General features: G+C 44.8%; 1 protein-coding gene across 1 annotated transcript; it reads right to left on the minus strand.

The window, feature by feature from the left end:
* Positions 1 to 1,908: 1,908 nt before the first annotated feature.
* TRIM52 (tripartite motif containing 52) lies at positions 1,909 to 11,265 on the minus strand. The gene is given in 3 exon segments (XM_019793554.2): positions 1,909 to 4,812; positions 9,955 to 10,131; positions 10,133 to 11,265. Coding segments are annotated over 3 exon segments (1,137 nt in total). The 5' UTR covers positions 10,760 to 11,265; the 3' UTR covers positions 1,909 to 4,479.
* Between the last annotated feature and the right edge of the window lie 2,832 nt (positions 11,266 to 14,097).

The following is a 14,097-nucleotide window of genomic DNA, read 5'->3' on the forward strand; positions in this document are numbered from 1 at the left end:
TAAACTCCCTAGCACCTCTTGGGCACCAGGCCGTTTTAGGTTTTGGGGGATACAGCTGTGAGCAAGACGGTGAGGACCTGGTATTCTTGGAGTTTACATTGATAGGGTGAGTGGAAGGGAGACTGAGAGGGAAAGTGGAGCAAAGAGAGGAAGGAGAAGTAGGAGACAGCCCTGTGGGTATATGGGAGGATAAGGTTCCAGTAAGCGGGAACTTACATGGCAGGGATGGGGAGGAGAGGAGAGGGAAGGAGTCAGTGTCAAAAGTCCTGAGCTGGAGTGTTGGAGCTGCTGAAAACCAAACAGTGAGACGGAGGTGACGGTCAGTTGACAGAGGGCCAGCAGGCTTGGGGAAGGACCATGGCTTCTCAGGGTGTAGTCCTGTGTTTCAAGGGTCCTGGTTGTGTACATCACCTGCTTCTGTAGCTGTCTTTGGTCTCCCGCAATTCCTCGGGCCTCTCGCTACGTCTGTCCCTTACTCTGAGATGGTTCTGGCAGCGCCCCCTCCTGTTGGGCCAAGGGAGGAATTCGGGTTTTGTTTTGGAGCCCACCAGCTCCAATCTGGCAGTGCCAGCGGAGGAGAGGGTGAAATGGAATGTAGTGGACTTCTCGGACGACCGCACCACGGGATTCAGGCTTTCCACCGCGGAGTTTTCCTCCAATCACTGCCTGGCCTCTCTCTCTTGAAGAGGATGCCGGCAAGCCACAAAACCACCGAGGGGGGATTCCTGAATCGAGGGAGGTCTGGCCCTGACTCTCGGGACACTTTGGGTGTAGTTAGGTGCAGGGTTGGGTGCAGCAGCAGCCTTCCCCTCAGCCCAAGCTGTAGTTGAGCCTGCTTCCCTCTGGAGACCCATGGCGCCCTGCTAGGCATATATGGGCCCACTTGGACTACTCAGTCCTCAAGCCTGGCCCCTTCCAGTGGGATGACTTCTGTCCACTGCTGGATGCATCTTAAGACTAAGCTGCGGGCTTCCCATAACAGTCCGCTGCCTCTGTCTGGGCCTTTTCATTCCAGGTGTCTTTGATCTGGCCTCTGGGAGGTGGAAACCTGCTGGAGGGCCCCACCTGACCTTGGGAGAAATTGGGGAAAGCTACTCTGCAGTTTTCTTACCAGAAGGCGGCCAGAAGTTCCCCACCCACTTCTGGTCCCATCCCCTGGGCTACTCGTCCTCTCCCATGTCCCCAGTGGCACCACCTTCATTCCCAGACAAGGTAAACAAAGTAGAAACTGGAGATGCTTTTCTAAGGAAGTCAGCCTCAACCATTCCTTTTCTGCTGGGATTCCCTAAGATCGACACAGGTGGGAGAAGCCCCTCTGGCTTCCCTGCTACAGGCCCATGACCTCTTCTAGGAACAGAGGCCTCTATTCCCTCCTGTCAGCATTCAGGTGAGACAGGTCTTCCCTTCAATGAGGTGGTGAGGACTATTGTGGGTGTTAGGTGAGGGGCTGAGGGAAAGGGGTGTGGCCAAGACCAGAGGGCCTCTGTCAGCTAAAGCAAGTGGCTTCCTTTTATTTTGCTGTTCCTCTGCCGATTCAATGTGGTTGGCATTGGCATGCCCCATACTCCTTTTGTGGCTACACTGGCTCCTGCAACTATTAGTTCTCTCCCACACAGAACACACATTGTTCTGCCTGGAAGGCCCACCATATCACATCTTCACTTGTTAATCTAAACTTCCTTCAGGTCTCAACTCAGGTTGCAACCTCAAGGAAACCCTCTGTGAACCTTAAGTCTAGGTTAGGCTCCTTGTTTCATGCCCTTATAGTGATGGTGTGTGGGGCCTTCACAGCACTTAGCCCAGTTTGCCCTTATTTGAATCCCTCAGGGCTTTCCTCAGTGTCCCAAGGTCAGGGACTGGTCTTTCTGGGCTCATATGCTGCATTTGCTGGTAGAGGGTTTGGTTGTGGAAGATTCTTTTTTTTTTTTTTTTTTTTATTTTATTATTATATTATGTTAGTCACCATACAGTTGGTTGTGGAAGATTCTAATCGTGGTGGACAGCCTCATAGACTAAGTAGTTAAGGGCAAGTAGTTAAAGGAGGTTCCAGGCAGAGGGATCACCATGGGGAAGAGGTGTCAGAGTGGTTTGCATGCAGAGGTTTGGGAGGTGGTTTCAAATGGGAAGGTAGGAGAGAGTGAAACCCAAGGGTGGTCAGGGAGCCCCTAAATGGAAGGAGTTGACTAGTAAGGAATTTTGTCTTGAAGTCTAGGACTGTCTCTTTAGGATTAACTAATACTTCTTCTGCCTAGACTTGATTTTGCTGACAGTCATTTGTTGTCAGGGTGGAGGGTAGGTTGGAGGAGTAAGACTAGAAACAAGAGTTTAAAAGCTGGACAGGAGGGTCTGTAGGAGGGTCATGAGAGTCCTACGAAAGGAGGCACCGAAGACTTCGCATTGGCCATATGAGTGAGCGAGTCAACACCCCCTCTAATCCATATCTCTCCTCCCTACCCCACCTTCTTCAGTCCAGTATCTAGAATTGGGCTCTGATTATAGAAACTATTTAATGATTGAGGCCTAAAGAATTAAGCTCGAAAAGACTGGAAGGAAACATGGGAAGTTCTATTATTGTAGGTTCTGTTCCATTATTCCTGGTGAAAGGTAGGGATGTGATATTAAATCGATGCCAGGAACAGATGTTACAAAAAATCACATATCATTTCTTTATGTCTCTTGATAAATATTAAGTGTCCATCTTAGGCAGAAATCTGAGGTCCAACAGTCCCCTAGAAAGGTGCTAAGGCATTCTGTTGGGTTTTCCCTGGGAGATGGACTGTGGGATGGCCCAGACCCTAGATGCTTCAGCAGATATGCAGTCAGAGGTTGTGGAAGTGGGCATGATCCAGGCAGAATTATAAATATGCTAGAAGGCGGCAAGCCTCTGGCTTGTTAAAAGATTTAAAACAGCATTAGGTGGTAGGGAGAAACAAAAGGTGACCCAAGGTGCCTTTTTTCACCTTTTTACCTGGAAGAGAATTTGATAAGAACTAGGGTTGGAAAAATATGTTGAAATGGAACTTTGAGACTGGCTAGCTTACCACAAGATTAGAGGGCTGAAGAGGAAACAGTCCTTCCTGCTCATACTTGGGTTACACAGCCAGAGCATGCTGACAGATTCCATCCTTTGCTGGAGGGGGAGAAGGAGGATTCTATGTGCTTAGGAAATGGCAGATAAAAAGGGGGTGTGACCTCCAGGGATCCTCTTCCAGGTGACCTTGGTTCTTCATTTTTTGTGGGGCCCTGCTTGGTACCAAGTGGAACTGTCAATCAGAAATCTCTGACCAACTCTGCATCTGAGTCCATAAGGATGGGGTAAAAGATTAGGAAGGCCTAAGATATGGAAGAATAAGAATAAGCCCCTGCCTTCTTTCTATAGAACTGTACAATTCATTATGATTTGACAGCCACTAGCCATGTATGGCTATTTCAAATTAATTAAAATTAAATACAGTTAAAAATTCAGTTCCTGAGTTGGACTAGACACATTTCAAGAGCTCAAGCTCGCTAGAGGTACCTACTATATCAAACAGCACAGATTCAGAACACTTCCACTGTTGCAAAGTCCTTTTAGACTTGGTATAGCAGGCTGTCTTGTGTCCCCCCTTTTTTTATCCTATTTTATCAGTCAATAAATATTTGTAATAACTTCACTGTTACAGGATAACTTTCAGAAGAATGGGGGGGGGTGAGGAATAGCATAGACTCTGTAGGTCCTATAAAGATTTCCGGAGGCGTGGCATAGGGGCCAGAGGTTGATGGCCAGCGGTAGAGGAAACTTAGGTTTTAAGAAACTGCTTTAGGATCTGATGTTTTATGTATTAATCCAGGGTCACACCACTCCAACAGGAGCAGACACGTTCTGGTTTTATAAAAAGTTCTGCATAATACTTAAAAACCAAAGCAAAAACTGTGACTACCCTGTGGCCCTGCTGAAACTGATGTTTGCTGAAATGACTGCCTTACTTATCATTTCTAGATCTTCATTTCATATACTGCTTTATCTGTCATAGTCCTTATTCTCCCCAATGGCAGTGATATAGGCAGCTCTGGTTTAAAGAAAGGTTTGCTGACTGCCACCTGCCTGCCAAGAGCTGGGAATAGAGTCCTATCAATAAATTTACTAAGACTGCGTTTCGTAAGGTTCTAGCTAGGTGGAGCTATTCTTCCATTGAACACTTAGGTCAGTCACTGGCTTTAGGGCATAAGTAAAGCTGGTAACATCTGTGGCTTTGGCCACTTTCCCTGAGTAGAGACCAGTGGTTCTCAACCATGGATGATTTTGCTCCTCTCACCCCTCTCCACAAGACATTTGGAAATGTTGGGAGACATCTGTGGTTTTCACAGCTGGTGGAGGGGTGCTACTTATATCTGGTGGGTAGAGTTCAGAGATGCTGCTAGGCATCCGACAGCCCCCCACCCCCAAATAATTCTATTCAAAATGTCAATAGTGCTGAGGTTGAGAAACACTGGTCTAGACTACAGTGTGGACCAGTTCTTAAAGTCACAACTACTCATGAGGTCCAGACTCAGTGGGATAGTAATTAAGGCTAGCAAGTGTCTATTAAATTGGGAAGGGAAAAAATTAGGAGTCACTGGAACTGCTATCTCCATAAAACTAAAGGGCAGGTATAATTGGAGTGTGTTTGACTGCACTAGAAGGCTAAGAGCTAAGGTCATAGTGCAACTGGAGGTGAGGATTTCAGATGTGTAGCAAGTCTGTGTAAAGATGAGGTCCCAGGTATAGCCACAGGAGTAGCGAGGAGCAAGTTTAAACAGTCTGACTTGTGATACAGCAGTCAACAGCTGAACCTAGTAGGGAAAACATTCAATAAACAGATGAGTATATGGTGAATATGGATATACCAGTTTTTCTCAACATTTTTGTAACCCATAGCTCTACTTTTCAAATACCTAAAAGTCTTACATTCTCCCTCCTTCAGTGTTATTTAAAATTTCACAAGTAAGTATCATGACTAAAAATCAAAGCAATGGTAATTTTGGAAGGCAAAATTTATTGAGAGGATGTGATAACCATGTCACTGTTAAGCCTTAACTTTTCTTTCCTGGGTGGTGTAGGAGATATAACAAAACACAATCTGCTTTAACAATACTCTGGTACTGTTTTCTCCCCAGAGCTAGATATACCTCCTCCCCCCAAAAAGCTTTTAAGATGTAAAGAGAAAATGGAATAAATTCTTCTCATCTGTTTAGACATTTTACATCCCAATTTCTCTAGAGTATTTATCTGGAAGTTTCTAGTCAAAACAGTCAGACTTTGAGTTACACATACTCCTCTTGAAATTCTTTCAGTGAGGACCAAATATCAGAGAAAACATTCTTTCCAAAAGCTACCACAGGTAGGTTTTAAGAACAACGTCAAGAATAGTCACCCAAAATAGTTCTGGATATTTCATGTTTTTTTCTTGAAATAACATTTATGAATCTAGTCCTTGAAATACTGGCCAAGCAAATTAGACATTTTTTTTTGTATGAGTTTGCTATGTGTAGCTGGATTTTTGGCAAGTTTTGGCCTAAAGTATTTCAAAACAAGCAGGAATGTTGGTGCTCGCCTTTTGACATTTCACAGTCAATGTATTTTAAGCTTCAATGCATTCAATTCTGCTTAAAGTTTTAATTTTTGAAAATTTAAAGTACAGATTCTCTTTAGGTGGTGTTCCAAAATCAGAGGGTTGTTTTGTCATTGGTGTTCCAAAAGCAGTTCTGTTCATAAATTCAGCTGAATACAGTTCTTTGACAACCAAGGAAACTCAGTATTTAACAGAAAATACTCAACAGCATTCTGAACTTCAAAAATCAAGGCAAACTGGGATCAGATCTACTGTTTTTCACGAAGGTTACCCTGACAGCAAGGTGAAGATTTCCAGTAGATTATGGGCCAGTTGATGTGTGGTGGTGGTTGCTACAGTACATCTTAAACACAGTTTTCTTCAGTTTTTGCCAAAAACCCAGATCTAAAACACTACTGTAATGTATACTCTTATAATGTAATTTTCCTCTAACTCAGTTCATTATGATACAGCTTCAAAAATACTGTCTTTAGTGGTCAAGTAATAGGCTTATGAAACCAGCACACTCACAGTTTTTAAAGTCTATTTTAAACATAAGCAAAGCACATTTTTTTTTTAAGATTTTATTTATTTATTCCACAGAGATAGAGACAGCCAGAGAGAGAGGGAACACAAGCAGGGGGAGTGGGAGAGGAAGAAGCAGGCTCATAGCAGAAGAGCCTGATGTGGGGCTCGATCCCATAACGCTGGAATCACGCCCTGAGCTGAAGGCAGACACTTAACCGCTGTGCCACCCAGGCGCCCCAAGCAAAGCACATTTTTATCAGTAGATTCTTCTTAACTAAGCAAAGAAGGATGAGCTGCTGTTTTTAAAACCTGAAGTTTGATATACTCAGTCATCAATCCAGAGTTAAGACTACAGAAGTAGATGAATGGAAGTAGATTGAATTCCTCAATTTCCTCTCAGAGTTGTGGCAGCACGTGAAATGCAAGGCTTCACAAGTTTCTCCATTTTTTTCTCCTTTGCAATTAAGAGGGCTATTTAATATTATGCTTTCATAGCCTTTGAAGATTGCTGTTAATATTCCAATACTGTCCAGTCTTAAAGCTGCAGAGAATTGTGCTTTGCAGAATACTCCACTGTTTTTATAGCATAAATTTAACAGTGTTTGGCATGGTGTCACTGCTCAACATTTTCAGGTAACTCAACTGAGGAAGTTGACCCTATCTTCTGCATCATAACGTGAATATATACTTGATAAAAGCCTCAAAAATTTTTTTGGCTGCCATCTTTAGCTACCTCAAAGGAGAAAATAGAAAAAGGAGTACTGCTGATGGAAGCATCTGGTCTCTCTTGGAGAACGATGAGTGATTTTATTTTATTTTTTTTATTTTTATTTTTTTTAAAGATTTTATTTATTTATTTGACAGAGATAGAGACAGCCAGCGAGAGAGGGAACACAAGCAGGGGGAGTGGGAGAGGAAGAAGCNGGCTCACAGCAGAGGAGCCTGACGTGGGGCTCGATCCCATAACGCCGGGATCACGCCCTGAGCCGAAGGCAGACACTTAACCGCTGTGCCACCCAGGCGCCCCGATGAGTGATTTTATTGGCGGCAGCTGGGTGGCAGAACAATATAGGCATCCAGTTATGCCTGAGCCTCAAGAAGTGAAATCTTTGTTCATTTCCTTTTTATACACCCATCTGCCGTCTAAAACCTGACACCATTTAGTGGTGCCCTTGGTCAAATCTAAATGACTTTAATTTCATAATCCTCTGATTCTAGCTTGAAGAGTCAAGATGAACTCTAACTCATGGGATGGACAAAATGGAAGATGTAAATAAGTAAGCTTTTCAGAACTAAAAAGCCTCTTTTTACACAAAATTAAACTTTAAAAGAACATTGACCTCAAAATAACATAACTGTCTTGGATATTGCTATAAAAATAGCAGTATAAATAGCACCATACCCACAGTGAACATCTGTAGCTACCCACCCTGTCATATCTCATTAATTATAGACCTTACTGTGAATGCTTCTTTTTCTGTCTTTGTACTCCCACCAGCCAAGGAGTTCTTTCCAACTTTATTTATGAAATACTTTTTCTTTTTAAAATTACAACACTAAATATAATTTTAGAAACTATAACTCTCCCCATATCTGCAATGCTAATATAATTTGTGGAGGAAGAGAATGCTTTTCTCTCCTATTCCTAAAATCACTGACTATTCCTTGAGTCTATGAGTGACAACACCCTACTCAGTCCCTAAAAGCTTGCTTACCTCCATAGTAGATAAGAAATGTGTTAAATTGGTAGCTGACAAAAATTCACTGTAACCAGAACTGTGTGATGGATATGCATAATATTAAATAAACCATTATACAAAGATAGTTTATTATAATGTTAACTATTATTGTGGAGAGTTTATTCAGTAAAATTCTAAATTGTGCTACTGTAATGTGTATGTTGACCAATGAAAGGGAGTAACAAAACTGTATCATCAATTACAAAAAGTTTATACATACATAAAAATTTTTTTACCTCTTCAGTGTAATTCCTATGTTTGGCAACACCATCTACCTAAATTCTGGTATATGTTTGAAAATAAAAGTTATATTTCCTTTTAAATATTCTATATTTTGAAATGGATTATCCCCAATTTGTTTTACTTGTTTTTGGTGCTTATATTTACTGGTATGCTTTATAAGTAACTCCTCAGGTTTCAAATGAGTCTTCTCTGGCTTCCCCAGTTGAAAAGACCATCTCTTTTCTCCTGTCTAAATTGGCTTTCAATTAAAATTTCAGTTTCAAAATCCTTACAGAAAATTCTAACAGAGGATTGAGAGGTTACCTTCTTATGTCAGCTTCAGTGTACTAAAACCCAGACATATAGGACATAGTTTCTCCTGGCGGCAACCTTTGTTACCCTGGGGAAAACATGGTGCTATGGTTTGTCCTCAAAGTCAAGTTCGTACTGATGAAATTAGCAGTGATTTGTAGTTTTAAAATTTGTGTCTTATGTGTCCACTTACCAGTAACTGTAAATTGAAGGGTGATATAATAGCTAATGTATGATGTCTTAGGACAGTGTTCTGTTTATGTTTTGATTGCAATCCAGAGTAAGCAATACATCGTACTCTCAGACTAAGAATACACACGTGTACATATATAATTTAAAAGTTTCATAAGACAGTGTTTACCTTAATATGTTCCATATACTCTGATATTTTCTGTTTAATATTAAAATAATGCTGGGCATGACCCGTTTATTTTAAGACCCACTAACTGGTTAACCCCCACAGTTTGAAAACCACTGCTATAGGAGAACATGAGGGAATATTTCATAAACTGTAAAGCACACTGAGATGTGTAAAGCACACTGAGCTGCTAAGGAATATCCAGGATAAGACTTTTATGGGCCTGAGACATCCTCTCCTTCCTTGGGTGCTGCTAGGAGTCATTCACCTCGGCTTTTGGTAAGGAAGATAGTATTCAAGCTGTCATTGAGACAACTCTGTAATACTCAGATCAGGAAAGCAATGTATTAACCAAATCAGAACCCAAAGAAAAGACAAGTTAGGGGAAAATCAAATAAAAAAAGCAGACATCTGTTCCGTGCTTTGTGGCTCATGAAATACTTTCATATACATGATCTCTTAATCTTAAGCCTGGGAAAAAAATAAGAGGTAGAGACCTGCCCAAGATTAGACAGGAAGTGGCAGAGCCAGGTCATCTGATCCTAAATCCCTCACTCCTTTCACTGTGATAAAATACGAGGAAAGGAGAGTGATCAGGGCGTGAGGCTTCTTCTGATCCATCAAAAAGATGTTTATGTCCTCTGCCTCCCTCTGTAGGGAAATCGGACCTTACTGACCCTGAGGAAGCAACCTCAGACTTTGGGAAGGGGGTGTGGCCAGTTGCACTTACTAGTCCAGGACTCAAACCTGGCATTTCAGCCTACCAGTACCAGTCATGTTTTTTTGTATGTGTGTGTGTTTTTTCTCCAGTCATCTGTTTTGACACTGTGCTCTGAGGTCCCAAATGTCTATTAGCTACAAGTACTATGGCTTTCCATTCCTATGTGTTAAGGGTCCTGGAGTCTTAGTCAGGTAGAGACTCAGGACTCAACAGAAGGAAATCAAGTATTAGTGATATGTCACCTATACTCAGACTGAAAGGGAATAGCAACTGTAGTAAGTTTCTGGTGACTGTTGTGTCTTTGCTTAGCTTCCCCAGGGGAAGCCAGTCAGCCTCAACCAATTTGTCTCCTTTGTCTACACATGCCCATCTCTCTCCACTACTGTGCCCTCATCTCTCACAAAAAAGAGGTTCAACTACCAAGTACCCATCTCTCCCAGCTCCCCTTGTTTTCTCTCCACTCCCTTCAACCCCTCACTCCCTTCCCCTCCTTGTGCGTCTCACCTTGTACTCCTGCACCACCTCCTCCAATGGCACCACGCTGTGCTGTTTGTGGCTCCTGGATTCCTGGCACACCACACAGATGGCCTCTTTGTCCACCTCACAGAAGAGCTTCAGGGCTTCCTGGTGTTTGGAGCAGATGCCCTCATCATTCCCCCAGCTTCCTCGATAAGGAGTGGGGGCACATTTGGCGAATTATCTGGACCATGTTGGCCAGCTGCAAGTTGGGATGAAAGCTGCAACGTGTAAAGCTCTTTCGGCCCTGGGGGCAGGTGAACTGACGTGGAGGGGCCGGAGGAGGCAGGTGGGTCTCAGGATACAGCTCTTGGTCGTCCTCATTGTATTCTTCCAGTATCTCCTCTTCTGGGTAGACGTCAATTCTCAGGTCGTGTCTCAAGCCTCCCAGGTAACAGTCCCAGTCTTCCTCCTCTTCTTCCTCCTGGTCCCACGCATAGTCCATGTTGTCCCAATTCCTGACGCCACCGTCACCAACCCAGAGTTCATCATCTTCTTGGTCCTGGAACACCTCCTCATCAGCATTGCCCTGGTACAAAACCTCTCGAATAGAGTTGTCCCACCCACTGATGGCCCCCTCCACATCGGCGTCCTCGTCCTCCTCCCATTCATCTTCCTCCTCTTCCCTGTCTTCCTCCTCTTCCTTGCCCCACAGTTGGGTCACACACCCTCGGCAGAAGTTGTGCCCGCAGCCTATGGACACAGGATCCTTGAAGTAATCCAGACAGATGGCACAAACAGCCTCCTCCTGAAGGGTCTGCACGGGGTTAGGAGTAGTGGCATAGCCAGCCATTTTAATGCGCAGCCTGTGGGTGTGGATGCCTTAGCTCGGAGCTGAGGAGCTGCCGGACTGCTTGCGGGCCTGCCTCTAAGCTCCGCTTGTGACCCAAGGCTGTTCTCAACACTTCCTCCTCAGGCCCGCCGAGATGCCTTACTCTCCTCCTTCAGGCTTTTCCCAGCTCAACGCGCGAAAGCCCTCGGTCCAGACTGAGTCGCCCTCCAAGGGCAGCGGGGGCTGAACCAGGCTGCAGCCTCCACTTCCCCTTGAGGCTCAGCTTGCGAACCCAGATCCGGACACGTTTCTTGCTTCCCTCCGGGTTTGTCCGACCCAGCGGCGTCCTCCTCAGGTGTCGACACTCCTCACCCAGCCCGAGGCGACAGAAAATGACGTAGGCGCTCTAATCCACACTCGGGAAGGGGTAGACTGAGCCGACGGACGACCGCATTCTCTATGGTGCCCCAAGGGACGCCACAGCTGAGAGCCCAGCCGGCCATGCAGCCGGCCCGAAGACGAAAAGACTGGTGAGAATAGGCAGAGGTGGAGAGAATCAATTTAAGCCATTGAGCGGCGTCATCGCCGCTCCCATTAGCCAGATACAGAAATTCCGGCGGTCTCTCAGAGGAGCCACTCCCCAGAAACGGACACGCAAGAGGGGGAGCGCGGTGGACAAGCCCGCGATCTCGTGCACTTCCGGCCCTTCTAGCCAGAGACCTTTGTGGTAGCGGGAACGCCCTCTTCCCCAGAGGCCGCGCTCGGGGGCGTGGCCTGCGGTGGCGCGCAGTTGCTGTGAGGTCAGGATCTCGCGTGCCTCTCCACTTTCCGCCTCAAACCAATTAACCCCTTTATTGCTGCTGCAGAGCCTCGGCCTCCCAGCCCTGATCTTTCCCGCGACTTTGACTTCTGCGTACCAGCACTGACCGGTGACCACTCAGATACCTCAGACTCGGCATGCCCTACATTTATTCTCTAGATCTTTTCGCCTTCATCGCTAATGCTTCCATTCAACGTCCACTCCCCTGTCCATGCATGCATCCATTCATCCATCCGCCCAGCTACCCATTCATTTTAATTCCATCCATCATATATATGCATAGCCCATCCATTTATCCATCCACTTGATAGGCACAAAAACGTAAGGCATGATGAATCCCTTCAAGTTCAGAGTTGTAAGCGTGTGGTTATCTGTAACCCAAGGTTTTTTTCTCTATTTTTACTTCACCCTCACTAAGAAATGCATTGCACAGATTAATCCAATATAGACTTGCACATATATAATCTGGAAATTGTTCTTTCCCTTATGGCATTCAAGGCACCCTGGTATGTTCTATTTTGCTTAAGTAAAATGCTGTTCAGGATCCACTGGTATGACTGTACCCCTCATTAATTGGTCACTGTTTGGTTTGAGGAACACCGTCTGCCCTAATGGAATCTTCAAGGCACCCTGAAATCCCTCCTCTCCCTCTCTGGGCCCAAACTTGAACCATAGGTTCTGCAGAGCAAGGATGGTAAATGTGCTGTTAACATTGCACGTGCAGCTCTTCTATCATAGTGCTGAACATACAGCAAGTACTTCTTACATATATGCTGAGTAAATAATGAACAAACCCAATAAATTGTAACCATCAAGTCCTGCTGATTTTTATCTTCTCAAATCTAGGCTGCCTTCTCTAGTTCTGTTCTGCCAGCCTAGATCTGACCCCATCAGCTTCCACCTGGACAAAAAAGTTTCCTACAGGGTCATTTGCACTAATTTGAGTCCATTCTGCAGCCAGCAGAACCATCTGCCTGAAATGGAAGTCTGACACACTCATGGCAGCCTGTTGCCTCTACATCTTTGGGCATAGTCTCCCACCTAGAAGGCTTTTGTCTCACTGCTTCACCCAGATATAGCTCCCTAATTATCCTTCAGGCCTTTGCCCAGGCATAAACTGAAGAGTCTTGCACGAGGCAGGTCCCAGGCTGTGTTAGCACCCCAACTCTGTCACTTTCTGTGTGACCTTGGATTAGTTTCTTAATATATGTGCTGCCATATCCCCATATACAAAATAAAAATCATAGTAGCACACACATTAGGGTTGTTGTGAAGTTGGTATTCCAATTCCAATTATTATTGACATCTGTAATGTAATTAGAACAGGGCCCACTGGGGTTATCCTTGTAGCCCCATCACCTACCATTATATTCCTTTCCTGTAGTAGATGAGCCATAGAAGAAACTCACCCCATCTCCTGTTCTCTTCCTCTCTGAATAGGATAGAGATTAGGACCCTGTGGTGAAAAGCAGCCCACCATCTGTTGTTTAGTGGTGCTGAAAGCCTTATGTTCGGAGAGGGAGGGAATTGAAACCCAGGCCTGACCTGCCTAAGGGGGGAACCTATTGGGAGTATTTGTTATGAAACTAACAAATTCCCAGTATGCAATCTGGGAGCCTTCCCAGAGGTCCTGACTGAGCCTGAGGAGCCATGAGGGAAAATTGAGCAGCAAGAACTGGAACTGTGTTTCAGAGCTGGAGTACTTACCCATCTCTGAAAACAGGTTCTACCCTACACATGGAATGGTAGGAGAAGCAGCTGGGGAGCAGAACAAGGGAAGAGGGGGTTGCTCAAAAGCAAATTCTTGCCTGCCTTGGCAGGGGTATGTGTGTGTGTGTGTGTTGAACCCAGGCAGGAAGGAGGAGAGCTGAAGGAAAAGAGCGAGGGGAACACGTACAGGGGAAAGATGGTGAGACAACGCTAGAGGGAGCATCTTGTGGAGGAACTGGTAAGACTTAAAAGGAGCATGTAGTGGATACGCATTCTGAAGAATACCTAGGTGTATAAAAATCTTTAATACCTATTTCTTTTATCTTCTCTAAATTACCCTTCCTCAAATCCACGTGCCAGCTGGAAAGGGCTTCCTTCCTATTACCTCAGGTTGTAAAACTTACCTGATCTTTTCCAGGATAGAAGGGAGGCTTGGTTTTAAGCCCCCTTGCAACCCTGGCATCCCTGCAACAAGGCATGCTCCTCTTGGCAGGACTGCTAGCTCTCTCCTGAACCCAACTTTGAGCTGTGGGTTATCAGAGCATGTGACCTGGCACACCCAGGGCATCAGGCCACTCAGGGCATTTGGAAAATGGCAGCAGTGGGGAGTATTTAGGGGCTGGAGCTTAACAATGGTGGTAGCTGCTGGTGTATTTTTCACAGGACTTTCAGAAAACGTATCCATGGAAACTCACATCATTTTTTTTCCCCCTAAGATTTTATTTTTTAATTTTTTTTAAAGATTTTATTTATTTATTTGACAGAGATAGAGACAGCCAGCGAGAGAGGGAACACAAGCAGGGGGAGTGGGAGAGGAAGAAGCAGGCTC

The sequence above is a fragment of the Ailuropoda melanoleuca genome, chromosome 3 (assembly GCF_002007445.2).
Source record: "Ailuropoda melanoleuca isolate Jingjing chromosome 3, ASM200744v2, whole genome shotgun sequence".
NCBI lineage: Eukaryota > Metazoa > Chordata > Mammalia > Carnivora > Ursidae > Ailuropoda > Ailuropoda melanoleuca.